Source organism: Seriola lalandi, unplaced genomic scaffold, assembly GCF_002814215.2.
Source record: "Seriola lalandi dorsalis isolate HSWRI2012SDOR001 ecotype SW California unplaced genomic scaffold, Sedor1 jcf7180002054293, whole genome shotgun sequence".
NCBI classification, from domain to species: domain Eukaryota; kingdom Metazoa; phylum Chordata; class Actinopteri; order Carangiformes; family Carangidae; genus Seriola; species Seriola lalandi.
This window is the reverse complement of record NW_019524846.1, coordinates 596,267-615,389: the sequence shown is the minus strand read 5'-3', so window position 1 is coordinate 615,389 and position 19,123 is coordinate 596,267. Positions and strand designations below refer to the sequence as shown.

The window sequence follows — 19,123 nt, the reverse complement described above, 5'->3', positions numbered from 1 at the left end:
CTCCTGTGTGTATGCCAGTGGGTCCCAGCCTACATGGGGCAGGGGCTTAATTGTTTTTGACAGATGTGAGACATGTGACTGTTTGACTGGAATTCCATTATCAGCAGCAGATGATAGAGTCTCTGTGTTGTAGCGGCGCTCAGGCTGCGGCTGGTGGGTGTCTGACCTGACCTGTGACAGTCGTCCAAAAACTGAGCTTTCGGCCCAGCTTGAAAATTACATTAGTGAGCCATTGTTAGACAAACACCACTGTACTACCACTACAACTACTATTACTACTACTACTGCTGCTGCTACTGTTACTCCTACTATTTCTACTACTATACAGCAAGTGCTTTGGGTAAAAGTACACTAGGCTTCTCCGTAATAAGCAAATGTCCCTAATAAGTCATATGGTTTTGTGCACATGTTTCTTGTCTAGCTTGTCTATTAGAAAATATTTTGTTGGTTATTATTTTGATAATAAACAATAAAAAAAATTACCATTTTAGTTTTCTAATAGCCCAAGTGGATATCATCAGATGTCTTGTTTTATCTGACTAACAGTCCAAAACCCAAACATATTCAGTTTATTATAATGTTAAAACAAAAATAAACAGCAATTTCCTCCATTTGAGAAGCCGCAACCACCAAAGGCCGAATTGGCCTTTGTCTTTGACAGGTTTAGAAGAGGTAAAGATTTTGATTTTGAAGATTTTAAAGCCCTCTGATTCCTTTGAACCTGAAGAAGAGCTTGAAATATTGTATGTTTCTTAATGTATTAAAGTAGAAATTTTGAAGGGAGTTGTGGGGTAGTTGTTTGAGCCTTCTGGAAATTCCTTGACCCTCAGATTGCTTCCTGCCAGTAATTGATATAATCAAACACTGCAGTAGGAAATAAACTAAGTGCCCAGTGGCTTATGAGACAGTCTGTTGATCAACAATAAAGGACACCTGACACCACAGCACACACTTTACCCATCCACCTGTCCTCCCCTCTTTCTGTCTCTCCCCTCTGACTCCACTCAGGAGCAGCACAGAGGAGCCCTTGTTTGATCCTCCCTGGACAGTGCCCCAGTTTTCTTTCTTTCTTTTTTTTCCCCCCTGACTCCATGGCAACACTGTTCCCGTGACGAGCAGCCTTGACTTTTGCCCCTCCTGCTCCCAAAACAAAGGCAAGAAGTTATGGAGGGATGGAGAGAAGGAGGGCGAGAGAGTTGGGGGACGGGGACGGGGGATCGTGAAGGGGGATGAAGGATATGGAGGAATGAGGGAGGGAATAATAGGAAGGTGTCTGGGATGGAGGCTCTGAGGCGAGACCTCCACTGCTGTGTGCGCCAGAGTCGCATAAAGAGAGGAGAGTTATTACCCGGGACTGTAGACTGTAGGCAGTGCCAGGGACCGTCTCTCAGTCTGTGTGTCTAAATGTCTGAATGGCCGGCCATCTTGGCCATTACCTCCTTCACAAGATGCCCAAAGAGGAGAAATCTGTAGATGAAAGAGGCGTTTTTGTTTTTAAAAATCAGAGCTGTGGTGCCACTGGAAGATAGACCTCAGTTGACAGAATAATTTGCAGTTAATTTATGAATAGGGCCTGCAAAAACACTTATAGTCTTTATTGATTAAGCTGTCAATTCTCTCTATTTATAATTTTGTCCATAAAATGTCTGTGAATAATAAAAAAATTGCCCTTCACAGAGCCCTATGCGACATATTCAGTTCCATATATACAGTGCAAAACCCAGAGAGGATGAACTTACAGCAATACAAAACGGAGAAAAGCAGCACATTATTGCTTTTTGGAAGCTGTAACTAGCAAATGTCTTTTCTTTCATAATTTTCTGACTTTTTATAGATTAAACCATATATATATATTTATAACTTAATCAATTAATTGGGAAAATAAGATAAACCAAAAACAAAAGTAACTGTTAGTTGCTGCCCATGAATCAATGGACTTCCCTATTGTTATTTGGTGTATGAACAGATGAAATGTTACAGTCTGCTGCAAACACGTTGCGTTCAGTATTGTGTTCAGTGAGATAACAGTTGAAAAAATCACAGTTTTTGTCCTCACAGTAACTTTGCCCTGCTGTTTCTGTGTCTTTTCACTCCAACATGTAGGCAGCCCACTCCCTGTAGGGCTCTGTTTAGAAGAATGGGCATTGTTAAGTCGTATACACTGTGGTCTTGGATATGTCTGTCAAATATGTAACAGAAAGAAACCAAAATTTGTAGCTGTAGGGAGGGATGTGAAATGTTCAAAGTCTGGCTGGACACTGTGGAGGAGGGAGAGAGACTCCTACAGCCACTGAAGAGGCAAAAAGGAAAGTATTGTTGTTTGGCTGCGCTCTCTGTCCTGGTACCGACATCTCCACAGCGATTCTGGCTTTTAATGGTTCAGAGACCTCAAAGCTAAGGTCATTCCTCTGATATTTCTATTTGCTGTTAACATAAGCCAGCAGGTATGATAAGTGATAAACACTCTGGTCTCAGTGAAACCTAATTTACTCAACCTGAAAGAGAGAAACTGCAAAAACAACATAACTTGTACTCTCATAAATCACATTCCCTTGGATATGGTAAAACATTTACACTGTTCAGTTCCTAAGCCTCATTACTAAACACAGTCACACCTAACTTTCAACATTATTACTGGTACTCATATCAGTGCTGCTGAAAAACAGAGCCAGACAGCTCTTCCCAGCCTTGTGCGGTGCACTTTGCTCTCCCAGTTTGTCCACAAACCTTTTGTTTTGTTGTTTCTGTTCACAGTTCCAGACATCTTTGAGCGATGTTTGACAAGCAGCACTATGAGAGTCCACCTGTTTACAGTCCTCCTTTCACCCCACCATCCAACAACGGCTTTGGCCCTCCGGGCAGCTTCCATGGCCCTCAGAGCGATTACAACGCGTATCCACCTCCGCCAGGATCTTACTACATTGAGGACAAACCACAGCACTTCTACAAATGGCTGTCACCTCCCGGGATCATCAAGGCCATGATGGCTGTGGTGATTGTGCTGTGTGTGGTGATATTTGCCTGTGTGGCCTCCACTCTCATGTGGGACATCCAGTATGGATACGGTTCGGGTTACTATGGATCTGGGCTGGGCTATGGCAGCGGATACGGTGGGGGCGGCTATGGCTCAGGATATGGAGGTTATGGGGGTTATGGGGGTTATGGAGGCTACGGAAACTACTACGGCTCCTACATCTCACCTTACTCAGCCAAAACCACTATGATTGCCATGGCGGCCATTACCTTCATAGCAGCACTTGCATTCTTCATCGCCAGCTTCTCTAAATCCAACATGGTCCGCAGCAGGAAGTTCTTTCTGGCCCTACTGGTGACCAGCATCATCATGGCGATCCTGCAGGTAAACCTCATTCATATTTCAGTTTCACATTTCTGTTATTTATCTTCTTCTGTGGTATCAGCAGTTAGCGGTTAACCCAGTTTTAGTGTTAAATGATGTTTTGACCTATCATCAGGCCCAATCAGGCGCTGCTGTCATATCATGTTATTGATGACTCATTCATTGGAGCCAAAATGATTTCCCAACAGGGGATCAATAGTACAAATATTACAGAAAACACAATGGTCTAGAAGAGCACAGATGACTATCCTCAGCTTCAGACTAAATACCCACTTCCTCAAAAGTGTCTGGAGTAAGACACCTTGCCTCTTCGGAAAACTGGTTTTGCTCCTTGTATTCACTTTTTTAATGTTTATTTGGTTTACTCTAAACCCTCGTGGCCGGGGCATGAACAGAAACAAAAAGTACAGACTACAGAAGTATACTGTATGTACACTATGTTGTTTGTATATATTGTTGAGTTTTATATTTTGTCCTGTACCTGCTTTCTAAAACAACAAGTCTTTTCCTATGATCCATCTAAAAGAAATTCAGATGGAGAACAATATACTTAAGTCTTTAAGTATATAAAACATTTACTGCAGGTAATTTTCAGTCTCACCTAAATTACACAGAGCACACATACGTAGATAGTGTTAAGCTTTGTTTAGATCCTGCGTTTATATTCATCAGTGTAGCTGATATAATATGTGAGAAATTTGATTTTCACCTTACATTAGCAGCAACGCATTAGCATTTCCCAGCTGAAGCATCTCACAGTGATGTTCAATATTTGGAGTTTCCCAATCCCACATTCAAACAAACAGTCAAAACTGTTGTAAACACTGAGCTCTGTTATGATTGGTATTCAATGTGTATTTTTTTTTAAAGAACCCTAAATACCAGAAGAATAACCTGAAACAGGACTCTGTGTACACAGTTTAAATCTTGATGAGTTGGTTAAAGTGCATGTTCATAGAGATGTTCATCCAAGATCACATCCAGATGTTTATGCAGTGTTTGGTATAAAATAGTGCTACTACTCTTCCTGGGACCCAGTCTGTTAATTTAATTTCTAACCTGCTGGGGATTTAGAGTTTATAGATGTTCAATTTGGGGACTTTCATTTGTGCTGCTCTTAAATAATTTCTGAAAATTTACAAGTTCTGAGTCAAATGGAGTTTACATGATTTCCATAAACCTGCAGGAGTGTTTATTATATTCTATTTTTGCTCAGCACATAATCAAATTCAGTGTAGATAAAGGCAGAACATTTATTATACAAAGCATCCATAACAATCTGGATGCTTTTAGATGTTTCCAGCTGATTAAGCTTCAGTAAAGTATTTATTACAGATAGAATAGAAAACACTAGAGAGTGGCCGTAAGTCAGTTAACTGCTTGTTGTCCCGTCCCCTTTGCACTCACAGTATGTTCACTTGGATGATATGATTGCTGCTGTCTTCACATGATCTGACAGTGCTGTCTTAGTCATATTTGATTTGAATACTGTGGAGTGCTACTATAAATACTACAAAGTCTTTTTCAATAAGAGAGTATATAACTGTAGATATTAATACGACTGTAAATGTACTAAACCCATTTCTTCTTCAGGGCATCATAAGCATTGTCTACATTGTCGGAGTGAACCCCATGGCCCAGGGCTCCTCCAGTATGATGTACAATCCGATGCTCATGATGTGCCAGAACCTCTACCAGACCAGCTACTCACAGATGGGTGGAGTGGGAGGCTTCCCCATCTACAACCAGTACCTCTACCATTACTGCTTTGTGGATCCACAGGAGGTTTGTAGTTTTTCCTGAACATATTTTGCAGATATCAAGGGTTGAGTTAGTGCATTCTCCAGGATAATTTCATGTAGATGTAGTTTAACAATGTGTAACAATGTATATTTATAACATCATTTTAAATTCATCTGGCTCCAGGTGTAATAGTTTTATGGAAGGTATTTTAAGCTGAATGAGTATGAAATGCCCCAAAATGTATGTATTTTTTAGACTGCAAGATGTGAAGGGTCACAGATAAAGTAGTAAGGACTGCAAGTGACATTTCTTTTTTACATTTATTTTCTATAGTCTATAAATTGTCAGACAATGCCCATCAAAAATTCCTGGAGTTTAAGCTCAAGGTGATGTTGTCAGTTTACTTTTGTGTATTTTGTCTGAACAACAGTCCAAAACCCAAATATATACAATGTACAGAGAGCAAATCTTGACACTTTAGAAGCTGGAACAACAACATTCACTATTAGACTAACTGACAATATTGTTGCAGTACTAAAATGACTGTGTACTGTAACTGCTCGGGGTGTACTTGTGTATCATTTGTTTTTGAGAAATATCTGTACTCTATTGTGATGGTATCTGTTGTGAAACAGTTGTTATACTTGTGGTACATGACGCTGCAGATTGTGATATGTATTTCTCCCAGTGACGTCACATATGTGTATTTGTGTACTGCTTGTCCCAGGATAAACCAGCTTTATCTCAGAGCTTATCTAGTTGAGAACTTTCCAAATTTCATCCCCATGTTTTTGCTTTTCTAGGGAGTTGCCATGGTGTGCGGATTCCTGGTCGTAATCGCTTGGGGTGTTGCAGCTTTCTTTGCACACAAGACTAGAGGGAAGATCTGGCGCTACGGGAAACCAAACATCTATTGGGAGGAGCCTCTTGTCGGAGGGAAGGCCTCAGAAGGCAGAGATGTAGAGGAATGGGTAAGAGACAGCAGGATGGTAGTCACAGTATAATAAGACTGGGTTTACGTGGGATTTACAAAGAAAAATCACATTTTGACCCAAACTGACCTTGAGTTTGTGCATGCACAGCTTGCAGTCAAATGAACAGGGTCACAATGAGTTTAAATCCAGCCTAAAGAAAGGTTGATGGAACACAATGTTCAATATTCAGATTTGATTCGAAGATGAAATGATCAACTGCGGTGTTTTTTTTTTTTTCTGCGTAGAAGATTCTGGCACCAAAACGGACGGACATTTGCTTTTCCCCTCCTGTCACCACATTGTGTGACTTGTTGTTACGTGTCAAATTAGTTTCTACGCCTTTTTACGATGCTTAGTAGGTTAAGTAGGTAGGTCATCAGTGAGGTAGTCATCCCATCAGTGAGGTAGTCATCAGTTATAAAGACAGGTTAGGTGATTGTGGTGATGCAGATGCAGTAAATAACTAAAACTGACACTTGCACATTCCCATGGTTGGTTTGTCTCTTGCTGTGCTATTTTTAATGTATGACTCTGCTGTTTGTCCAGACAGACTTTGTAACGTTGTGTACCAGTTTACATCTCTCATATGCTTTCACCGCTTATCTTTATGAGGTTAAAGTCCAAAAGCATCATCATATATAGACTTTTATAGGATGCAGCAGAGACACAGTCACACTACCATAAGACTGTTTCCTTTGACTGAGTCACTTTGTCCAGGGCCAGGGCTGATAGCAGTCGGTGATTGTTTACTCATGGCCTACTACCTGGTTTCACTCTGAGTAATCATTAACCACCTGAAGATAGTAGGCAGGCAGGTGGTTTCTGGAGAGCCTGCCTTGGGGTTTTTAAATGTCAACAGTGCTCTAGTCATTTGGGACTGTTACCTGAGATATGGGTTGATTATTGACTCGATCTGCGTCTTTTCAAATGATGCCTGTTTCACACAGTGAAGTGACAATTAGTTTACATCAAAAGTTTAGGTTTGAAATTTAATTGATGGTCAGAAACAGCACTAGTCGGGCAGTTTGTCATTTTGTAAAGGAAGTTTGAAACACTAACATATGTGTACACTTCTTTCTGAACAATTTCTATTGTTTTGTATCTTAAAACTAAATGTCACATGGGTCTGAAATGATGCATCCTCCCCAGTACATGGTGTCGACCTCGAGTGTTTGTTCAAACATTGTGCAGGCGAGTTCAAGAACACAAATCAATACATGCAGACACATTGATTAAAGTAAATATGTGCTATTTGCAAGTGAGAGAAATACAAATAAACAGAAAAACTCATTTAAAATTTTTAGGCATTCAAGAAAACAATTATTAAACTAAGGGAAATATTGCTAGTCTAGTACCCCTCCCAGCCTCCCATCCACCAATCCTTCCATCTATTTACCCATGCTACCTGTCAGTTAATACCTATTAATGATGGTAAATAGACAGCGATGAGCCTTGCAATCATACATTATTTAAAGTGACTGTTAATTGTTTATGTTCTAACATGGATTTGTTAAGATTTGAAACTATTCCTTAAAAAGATTTGTCTTCAGGATTTTATTAAGGTGATAAAAGGCTTAGCTAAACATCCCTAGCCCTGCATGTACTGCAGTTTGTAATATGTATCTTGACTTAAAGTCAGAGTCGGAGTCACTAGCTTAGCTTTTTTTGATTTGATCAGATTAGTCAGTTAAGGTTGAAGTGAGTCACAGTGGATCTTTTGCACTGACTGAGAAAGGAAAAGCTGAACAGACATGGTGTTATGTTGGATTATATAGAGCTGTTTGTTTATGAGAGTGCTTGTCATTGTCTAGAACATGGCATCATGCAGGCAGAGGTGTACAGGCAGAGCAGAGGACATGAGACAAGCCCAGAGTGAATTCTATGACCAGCACTAGAGTCTAATAATGGAGCCATGCTCACTGATGTCATCAGACTTATTGTAGGTACACCGCAGTAATGAACTGTACACTGCCTCTGCATTTAGAAACGTAACAAATCCTGATATTTTTCATGTAAATGCAGCTGTAAAAAAAGAGTAAGAAATATGTTCTGGTATTATAGAGTCTGGATAAAAGGGGAAAGAGTTTCCAAGGATGAGGAATCTGAGAAGATTTGATGACTGTCATTGCAAACAGATAATTATTTATTAAAAAAACATGCAAATTGCATGTGGGTTGTGAAACTTATATGACTTTGCTGCCTGAAGACGGTATTATCTACAAAAGCAGGTCAGCCTAAGTGTGTCATTACTGTAAAGTCATATTAACTGTATGACCTACATACATTTTTTTTTTTAAACAAACAGAACACTTGGAAGGGTTGCCGCCCTTTCCTGAGTTTCCTCGTGTTTCCAAAGATCCACTCTGCAGTTATGTTTTTCCTTCATTGCTGCACTACCTGTCTCTGCGCCACAGAATGAGTCATGGGGCTTGTTTGGCTCCTTTAAGCACAAGGCCAGTGACAGTCTGAGGCGGTGGTTGGTGTTTGAGATTGCACCCACCTCTGTTGCTGAGCTCGGGGAGGCCAGGCTCACTCTGATGACCTCACACACAGGCCTCATTCAGCTCACCCGAGGGGTGGGGGCGGGCTGCATTGTGTCTGCTGCATGAGGTCATCAAGAGTTGGTTTCTGCATGGCTGTCTGTGCACTGGAAACACTGAAGTGCCACACAGATGTAGAGTGAACGCATCCTGGACCCGTTCCATAGACGTGGATTAAAACATCCATTTACTGTCGAGAGTAAATCTAAGCAAAAGTATAACAAGGTTGTACAGTGTATAGTATAAAAAGGTCTGGGCATTAAACAAGATTAATAAATACTGTACTAAGAAAAAAAAAGCTGGTGAACTAGGATAAAAAAGATGATCTAATTCATTCTTACAAATTTTCATCTCTGGTCTGACTGTTTCGAGGAAAATATCTAGTTACAGTTTTGATTTTTCTGACCAATAGTGTGATTGTAATTGAAATTGTGATTTGCAAAAAATCCAAGCAAATTTGTATCAAGTTTAGTCAAACGTATTTTTATGTGAAAGGAAAAGAGAAGAACATATGTGCAAAAATTAGATCAAATTATACATTGCATGTCATTGAAGAACTCCAGGTTTCCCTCTTACAAACTGGTCATTTAGATGAAAAGACAACTTACTGGTTAAACTTAGCTAATAAACCTGCTTAGCTACAGCTGGCTTCATTTGACAGCCCATGCTTTAGTTATCCAAGTCAGGCCTAGAACACACACACACACACACACACACACACACACACACACACAAACATTAGAGAGTTAAATACAAGAGAAAGAAGAAGAAAGCAAGTTGTCCACCTACACCTTTACCTCCATTTTTTCAGAGATGAAACTTTATATGTTTAAGTACAGTTAATCTATAATATATAATATAATATATAAGTACAGTTGAGTAGAGTTGAGTTGAGTAGAGCTCTTTCCAATTGTTTCTTTTAAATGTGTCAGTTAATGTAATGTAATTTGCTGTAAGCGTTCACACTAGTTTCACAACATGTAAGTGCCATTATCTATGGTGAAGCACAATGCTTCCAATTAATAGCGGTTTTTGATATTACATCAATTTTAAATTATATTAATTTACAATTTACATTTACATCTAACATAAAACTTGATAATTGCTTTTTTCCACTCTTAACAGTGCTTCACTTTTTCTTTTACAGCACCTTCTCCTTGGTTTGTACCTGTCTCACACTCTCACACTCTGTCCTTGCCACTTTTCTGCTTCCCTTTATTCTCTTATTGCATGTCTCCCTCACTTTGCCTTATTCACACTTTCATTCTCTCCTGCTTCCTCTTAATTCCTCCCTTCCTCATCAACAGTCACCGCTCTATCTCCATGTGTTTCTTTGCCTCCTCGCTTTGCTTCAGCAGGTCAAAGACTCTCACATACTCTGCTTCCAGTCCGGCAGCTGCTGTGCTGCACACTCACAGGGCATTGTTGGGATTCTTACATGCACTTCACTATTCAAACAGGTCTCTCCTGCAGCTGCGAAAAGGGCAACCCCCCCCACCCAAACACTCCACCCACACTGATTATTTTTTTTTGGGGGCTAGGCTGATGTTCAGATCTGCTCCTGCACTGTGAGGAATTTAGGAACTTGCTCAGTAATGCACCACCCAAGAAAACAGCAGAGAGGATGTTTTGTAAAGGTTCCCAGGGTTGGAGAATAGTAAATTCTCAGCTCTGACCAGCACCCAAAAGAAAATTTTGGCTCACTAGACAAGGCCCGGTGCTGAATACACATTATAGACAAGTACAGCAAGTATTCATCTGTCCCTGTTCAGTGGCAGTTGATGTAAAATGTCTTATTTCAGAGGAAAGTAATATGGCCCTGCACAGTTTTAATGTTTTTCAGAAATATGCATTTTTAAAAATAGCATCGCCCCATTTTGTGGACAAAGGCAGATATGGTGCACGTAGATTTTGATCTTTGCTTAAAACCTCCTTACTTATGTATTAGATATTTAATAAACTCAATCTTTTCATTGTGTTTTTAGGGGCCTCACACCCAAAGAGTTTCTGCTGCCAGTAAGTCAGTCAGCATTCCAGATAGTAGAGAAACAATAGGAGCCATTGAAAGTTTTTGACTCTACTGCTTTGTGTAGAGGTTTGGCTTGATTGATAAATGTACTGGAAGAAACAGTGACCCCCCCTTAGGCCTTCATTGTCAGGAATTCCCTCATGTAGACCATCTGTCCTTACAGGAAGGACTTGGAAACACAGATTAAGGCGAACATATTTACATGACAGACAGTGTTTCCTTTTGTTTGAAGAAATGAAGAAGGAGCATATCCGTTCAAGGTGTTCATGAAGATGTGAAATAACAGAGAGAAGTTAAAGCAAAGCTGCGATTAATGTCTAGTAATAGACATTAATGTATGTATCCTTATGACTAATCGTTTTAGGTCATAAGGCTATCAGAAACAGATGGAAGAAACCATCAATATATTATATTATACTCAAAGATTTTGGTCTCTTTGGGTTTATTTTACAATTAGGCTTTAGTCAGTGTTTTAATTTTCTTGACCTTTTCGAGCAGATAACCCACATTTCACAGAAGAGTTGGACTGTGCCGTCCAATTTCATGCCTCACTGCTCTCTCAAACTTTAAGCGCTAATTACCATACTCTTGTCTGTGGTGTAGAGATAGCCTCTCTTTTCTCCTTAAGTCAAGATGGCTTCCTAAACAGGATGTCAGTCAGAAAATGAGCCTGTGGTGGGTCCTGCTCTTTGTCAGTATTTCGGTTGTTTGTTTGTGTTTGCTGAGTCTGTTCCTCGTGTTTTTTCCTGCCTGCTGTAGGTGAACAATGTGGAGGAAAGCCGCAGTGTTCAGGACGCTCCTACCCTGCTGGTGTCAGAGAAGGGAGGTGGGCTGCTCAACGCCTCAGCCAACAGTGTCATCTCCTACCCCCCAGCCAAGGTGGACAGCGGCTCCTATGACGGAGACACCTTTGACAACAACGAGTGGGTGACCATGTTTTCTCAGTCCCTTTTCTGTTTTTTATACTTTCAATTTGTTACTTGTTCAGCATCATGTTTAATGTGAATGATCCCCTTTTCTAAATCCTTGTCAAAAATATTTCCTTATATTCGCAGCAAGTGGGTCAAAATTCTCAGCCCCCTTTCTACATCCAAATCAGATGAGCCACATTTTAACTGATTAAATGTTTCTAAACGCAGTCACAGTGAAACAAGCGTGGGGTATATATTGTGACTGGGGTTAGCCAGTTGCCCCAAATCACATTTAATTTGATAAATCTATATAAGTATGTACATATTTGTGTAACTGTGTACGGTGTCCTTGAGTGCCAAGAAAGGCGCCTTTAAATAAAATGTATTATTGTTATTATTATTATTATATATAGATTACATATACACCCATGAGCTCAAGATAAGCCATCAAACATTTTTTTCAGGAAGAGAAAAGAGAGGCATTATAATAAAGAAATACTCCCAAATATCAGGCATATAACAAGAGATATCTGAGCAAGTAAAACAATGATGCAGGATTACAACTTGTATTTCTCATTTTACTGTCTTCAAGTTTTTAAATATAATATTTCTCTTAAGATGAAAGCTGCAACGTTTCACTCTGCTCACTGTAAAGCAAAGACTCCACACAATCAACCGTTCGAACACGTGACACAGTCAGACAGTATCTAATCACTGCTCTGTTTAAAAGCCCATGAAGACATATTGCCCTGCCCACACAAGAGAGCTGTGTGTGTGACCTTTGAGCCTTTGTTGGATTAACGTTCTCTTGTTTTTATGTTTTTTTGTTTTCTCTCATTTTCATTGAATTCTCTGAGGACGGGAAAAAGCCGGATGTTTGTGAACTAATGCTATTTGATTTTTCTTCAAAGCTTGCATGAATGTCCTCAATACTTGAGTGTGTGTGTGTCTGAAGTACGCTGCTCTTTATAGTTTGTTAACCTTTGAAAAACAAGTCATTCAGAATGACCTCAGAACAGAGCATGCGGTTAACATGAGAAAAATAAACTAATCGTTGTATTTTACACCGCTGGCTCAAAGCACAGAATATTGTTATTTTTGATGATTTCCTCTCTCACAAAGTAAACAGAGCGGGCATTTTCATAAGCTGAAGAATGTTAGCCTGAAGACCTACCATGTCCTCTGTTGCTGGCATAATGCAGCCTTTTTTTTTTGTTGTAAGAACTTGTAATATCTGCTCCACTGGATTTGGATTCCTCTACAAATCCCTGCAAACCTACAAAATTGAGCACATCCTCCCCCCTTGTTATTAAAGAGCTATACCTGATTCCTCCACATGGCACAGAGACAAATTGTAGGTTGTGAGCAACAATAATCATTAGTGGTGTCTACGTCCTCCATATGCCTGTATCTGTCTGGGTCATGGCAGTAAATATATGTTATATTTAGTCACCGTCTCACATTCAACCATATCTATAGTTCCTCTTGTTATTTGGGTCATCATATTCTTGGAGGTTAATTACTTTCATTCCTTACGTTTTTTAATGTAAATTAATGTTTCAATTTCATGTTGTTTTCATTTGCAAAGAAAATTACATATATGGCCTGTAAGAAGTTTATTGTAGTGTATGAGAATCTCTAAATTCATTGTAGAACCTCACTGCCTATATCTTTATAATGGAGCAAAGGTCAGTAGGATCTGATGTGCACAGTGAGGTGGCTTTTGCAAGACACAAAACACCAACCAGTTGCAACATATTTAATGTACAGACATGAGAGTAGTGTCGATCTTCTCGTCTGAGTCTTCCAGAAATATACAAATAAATGCATTTCCTAAATCTTGAACTATTCCTTTAAGACAAGTATTTTTTTTCCATGTACAATTTTTTGAACAGCTCTCAAGAACAGTTACTGTTCTAGATGAGAAAGTGTTTTTTTTTTTGAAGAAGAAGACATCTCTTAAAGTCTCAGGGGAAAAAACATACTGATGTATTTATTAAAGGTTTAACAGTCAAAATCTCTGCTGCTTTTTCATGGTTCTGAAGGAGAGGCATAATCATATTTCACACCTCAAACCAGTGAGAAACACAAGGACAAAAACACATGCAGAAATCTCTAATGTGAAGTAACAGAAAACAGTGTGTTCATGTCACTTGTAGTAAAAAGCTGATAGTAAAAACAGTTTTTCACTGCCTTTAAACTTAACCACCTTCTTTATGCTGACTACATGAACAAGAGTTTTTCTAATAATTTTCTTATGTCTTTGTTGCTGTCCTGCAGGTACTCGGAGAGGACCACCGGCCGGCCATTGGAGGTCTTCTCCCCCGGTGGAAGGACCAGCTCCAGCCCTTCAGAGGAGACGGGCGGGGGCCGCAAACCCTCGGCCAACAGGGGCAAGAGACGCAGACGTAACCCGGAGCTGGACGAGTCTCAGTATGAGACGGAGTACACCACAGGAGGAGAGACAGGCAATGAACTTGACGCAGAGGAGTGGGAGAGGTGAGAATTAAAGACGACTGCACGACCGTATCTCTGGATTAGAGACGGAAATGTCATTAACCAAGAACTCAGGATGTAAATTGCAGTCAAACACTGACACTCCCTCAGGACCAGACCTAAATTCACTGATCCGAATCAAACTGTAAGCTCACAAAATCAGACTCTCATGAGAAAGACTTGATTTACAGGACAATGCAGCTATAATATCTTTTGGGTTGAAACATGCAAGTATAAAACAGTAAATAAACAGATGCTTAAACAACAAAGCACGAAAAAGTCTGCTATAGTCTGTATATTCCCTCTGTGCGGGAGAGTAGTTAATCCTCTAAGGCATGCCAGTTCACATGGACTGTAGTCAGGCATAATGAGAGAATTAGGCCAAAGGTACGAAACATGGGAGTCAATGTAGTTTATGAGAAAGTATTCTTATTTGGCTGTAGTTGGACACACCTTTAGGCCTATAGCACCTTGACCTCTGCTACGTGTTCCTGCGGTTCAGCAGTAAACCTGATAACCTCAGTCAAGGTCGTCACGTGTCCTTTTCAGGTCTTTCTGGTCATTACGCAGGTTTCTCTCTGTTGCTGATGTCTGTTTGTCTTTCTCTCCTCTCCCAAATCTGCATCCTTTTTGTCATCTTTCCTTCTTGCTCTCCTTCCTCCTCTTCCAGTATGTATCCGGATATTACATCTGATGTTCAGCGCCATGATTATAAGAGAGAGTTCGATGCCGACCTCAGGGAGTACAAGCGCCTGTGTGCTGAGATGGATGACATTAATGATCAGCTGAACAAACTCAGCCGTCAGTTGGACACACTGGACGACACCTCTGCCAAATACCAGGTCAGATATGTACAGAGCTCACCTCCAAAAGTCACGAGACAGGCAAAGTTTAAGCATGATCGGCCTTAATCCAAAAACTGAGGACTACACATGGGGATCACATCCACAGTAACTGAGATGCTGTTATTTCACCCTAAATTAGAAAAAAAAAACTTTTTCCTTGGTTATGGAGGCTTTAATTGAAAAAAAAAGTAACAGATCAAAATTTGATTGTGAAATGCTCGATTTGATAATAAACAGCGCTGATCTTGAGATGCTGATCTTGCTACAAAAAAATGCTGCAAAAAGTTCTTTGAACTCCATCTTTCTCCGCCCTCAAAAGTGCCAGAACTCAGATTAGTGTCATCCCAGGTACGCTCTTTACCTGTGTGTAACACTCAGATTTCACTCCTGGAGCCAAAACTTTCCATTTTGTCCAGGGCCAATAAGCAAGAACTCTTCATAAATGATAAAGACAAAAAGAATATTAATTATAATAAAAATGGAAACTTTGAAAACCTCAACAGTCATTGCCACTTCCAGAGTTCACAGTTAGGCCTAAGAAATCTGTCTGTGTGGTGAATGTGCTGAAGTTTGTAAGAAACGTTACAGGAAACGATGTTTATATGTTGCACAGAGAGAAATCGTTAAATTAAAGTTTCACAGGCACTTATAAGTTTCAGGACTTTCATTATTAGATTGTGAGTTGTTGAGTCTCCACATTGATCAGTTCCACAAGATCAAACATCCAACATATGTGACTTTGTTTCAAGTAAAATGATCCCTCTTTGACCCGGCAACTGAGTGTCTCAGGATGTTCCCTAGTCAAAGACTTCCAAAAATTATTCTCAAATCATTCACAGTCATGCACAAAAAAACATGTAAAACTGGAAAATACAAGATTCCTTCACCATTCGGTTTGAATGTGAGGGAGACGTGATCATAACATGTCTGTTCCTTAATTTTCTCAGGCAGTAGCAGAGGAATATAATCAACTGAAGGATCTGAAGCAGGTGAGGACACATCTCTGATGATGACATTTTATAAACTCAACTTACTAAAGCCTTTATTAACAATATATTTCATCTATTTATGGATGCATTTAAAGAGTTTGTTCTTAACCTGCAGCTTCAAAATGTCACAGTCCTTTTTAGCTCATAGATCTTCTGTGGTTGCTTTGTGTTCTCTTTAACCTTGTTCCTAGATGGTCTAACACAGAGCTTTATTGCTGATTTTGTAAAGCAGAACATTGTCACTGTCTAGTATTATTTAATAACTCATTGCTGTCGGTAATGAATGCACATATGTACACTGTTGTGCAGTATTAAATGACTCATCTGTGCTCTCTCTACTCTGTAGACATCAGACTACCGGTCTAAGAAGAAGGAGTGCCGCAGGCTGAGACACAAACTGTTCCACATCAAACGCATGGTGAAGGACTACGACAAGAACCACTAGTGAATCCACTCAGTCCTGACTCTCAGCTCTGTGGTCTACACAGCAAACACTCACAGACACGGGCCAAGATACACTCCAAAACACTGCAAAGACTGTGGCATGCTGAGACCAAAGTTACCTGAACACCGCCTACACACACTAGATACAGAGGGGCACATTTACACACACACACACACACATAGGGAACATATTGTATGTTAATAATAATGATCCAAACATGTGTTTCCTTCATTCTCTTTGATCAGAAATGTATGAATAACTCAATTTTTGGAAGAAAATGGAAGCAGGAGCCTCAATTGTAGCCACTTCCACAGCAAACACTGCCGTTTTCTAAAAGGTCCAGCTCATTGTTTGAAGCGAGCAACCACTTGAAAGGTTGTTTGAAAGTGACCTGACCTTCAGTCACCTGTGATAACACTGTGCTGGGTTTCTGTGGCTGTGTTTGCTCTCCAGATTGGCAACTTTTCTTTTTTTTATCTCCACAGATAAGAGGTGGAACAGTATTGTAGAGAACGTAGTGAAGGGTGAGACAGGTTGCTGGGATTGTTTGCGAGCAAATATGCTGTTTCTTTTAACCCTTGGCATGACGTTATCTTTGTCGCAAATGGACTTTAGTTGTGCTTTTCTCATCGTGTGTCAGTGTTTGTAACTAACTTCAGTGTCAGTGAAGTTAACTGCTCTCCGCCGGGACCATGTGTGTGTTTTTCCCATATACCAGCTTTTTGTCTGCACTAAGATGTTGATACTGATTGTCGTAGATGCAGTGAGACCAAAAAGGGGATAAACTGGCCAATGAGATATGTGACGTTGTGTTATATATACATTTAATGAATCGTGCTCATACTGCGTACCAAGATCAAATTTACAGTATGTATCTGACTGTTAGATTCAGCAGATATCTTAGCATTTGTGATGACGTTATGTTATGTGTTCATACTAAAGACCCATCGGGGCTTGTGGTTCTTTTTAATCAGTCAAAATATGCTTAAGCTATGCAAAATATTAAGAAATAGACTATTTTTATATTGTTTATCATGCATGCTCCTCAACAAACTGGAAAACTTGTCTTGCTGACTGTCTATAAGCTGAGTGCATCTTCTCATTTGATTCTTTGCCAATGAAAATCATCATCATCATCATCAGTAATTTTTGTATTAATTCACTTCATGTGCAAAGTGTTAGGATCTACTGTACCTTTTGAAATTGTTCAGACACACCTTTGATTTGTCGTGCATTTGTATTTTTATGAAGAACATTGTTGTCATTTTACAAACCATCTGCGAGCCATTTATTTTTGTATGAATTTATTTTCTTTGATGCTATTATAAAAGACCATTTTTTGTAACTGTATACTTCCATATGGTATGATGTCTAAAAAGTATTGAATACAGTAAGTAATAAAAATTTCTAATTCTCTAAAAATTTGTTACAGATAGTCCACCTCTTGTTTTTCTTCTTTTTTTTTTTTTTTTTTTTGGACCCTCCTGGTTTGGAGGAATCTGTAGCTGTGTGCATGTGCAGTGATCATCCAGCAGGGGGAGCAGGAGGCCGTGTTGATCCCAGTAAACTGAAGGTAAGCTGTTACTGCCCTCTTTTGGTAAACAATGTTTAAAAGATTGTTTCTATAGCTCTCCAGCAGTACAGTCATTTTCTGTGTCCAGATTCCATACCATCCTATTACACTATTATTATAGACTAACATTAAATTATTATAACTAACCTCCTTTTTGCCACTAATTGTCATAACATGCAGTTATTGCAGTTAATATACAAAAAAAAATCAACATACTATATAATTTTATACCAACAAGAAATATGCCATTTGGCCTTCATAAGCACAATAAACATTTAATAAATGGTTAATAACACGCTATAGTGTATGCGGATATAAGGACATTTTATAATTAAACAAATGTAACACTAGTTACTAATCATCATAGATCTTTCTGTAGCTGTTTCACCACCATCTGCAATTTCATTTTCTGCTGTGAGTAGCACCTGTTTCCGTGTGCACTGCATTGTGCAAGATTATTATTATATTATTATAACATCAACACTTCAATCAATCAGTAAATAACTGTATTTAGTATGCAAGTTGACTTTGAGAATATTTGTCACTTTTACATTGTGAACACTACACATACTTAAATCATGCTGATAATAAATATGTATTAACATATTGGGACTCAGCTCTTGAAAATAACTTGTCATTTTCATAGAACTACTAACCACTAATACTGTACTTCTTTACAAGTCTACTGACACTGTTACTGTGGCACTAGAATTTATTATTGTGTATTGAAATTTGGCTTTTTCTGGTGTTTTTATTTTCCACTAGATGAGATAAAAATAATCAGCAAAGGCTCTTCTGCCAATTTGGGAAACAGGAATCTGATCAATAAGTTTAATGGTTTCCTCAGCTACTCTCATGTTTAAACAAACAATAACAGTGTGATGCTGTCAGTTTTTATAAAACAAGCACAGTATAAATAGTTGGCATTAAATATAAATGCTCAGATATATAAATACTCTATACACTTTCATGGCAAGACTTTACTAAAGAAATTTATTCAGAAGAAGTGTGACTGCCTGTAAACATTTGTTTAATGCAATGTTTAAGTCAAATATCAGCAATACAGCTGCAGATAATGATTGTTTTTATTATCAGTAAATCTCTCATTCCTTTTTAAGTGAATTGATTAATCATTTAGCCAATGGAAATGAATGAAAAATGCCTATTACAAGTTGTAAGAGCCAACAATCCAACCTCAGTTTATAAGTATGTGAGAAGAG

General features: G+C 39.1%; 1 protein-coding gene across 1 annotated transcript in view; it reads left to right on the top strand.

The window, feature by feature from the left end:
* The window catches only part of LOC111654870 (occludin), a 19,794-nt gene extending 2,042 nt beyond the window's left edge, over positions 1-17,752 (top strand). The window contains exons 2-9 of the mRNA XM_023406030.2: positions 2,755-3,358; positions 4,952-5,143; positions 5,905-6,072; positions 11,404-11,567; positions 13,836-14,054; positions 14,722-14,893; positions 15,844-15,885; positions 16,232-17,752. Coding sequence (XP_023261798.1) covers positions 2,774-3,358; positions 4,952-5,143; positions 5,905-6,072; positions 11,404-11,567; positions 13,836-14,054; positions 14,722-14,893; positions 15,844-15,885; positions 16,232-16,330 — 1,641 coding nt within the window. The 5' untranslated portion in view covers positions 2,755-2,773 and the 3' untranslated portion in view covers positions 16,331-17,752. The remainder of the gene's footprint in view (positions 1-2,754; positions 3,359-4,951; positions 5,144-5,904; positions 6,073-11,403; positions 11,568-13,835; positions 14,055-14,721; positions 14,894-15,843; positions 15,886-16,231) is intronic.
* Positions 17,753-19,123: the final 1,371 nt, after the last annotated feature.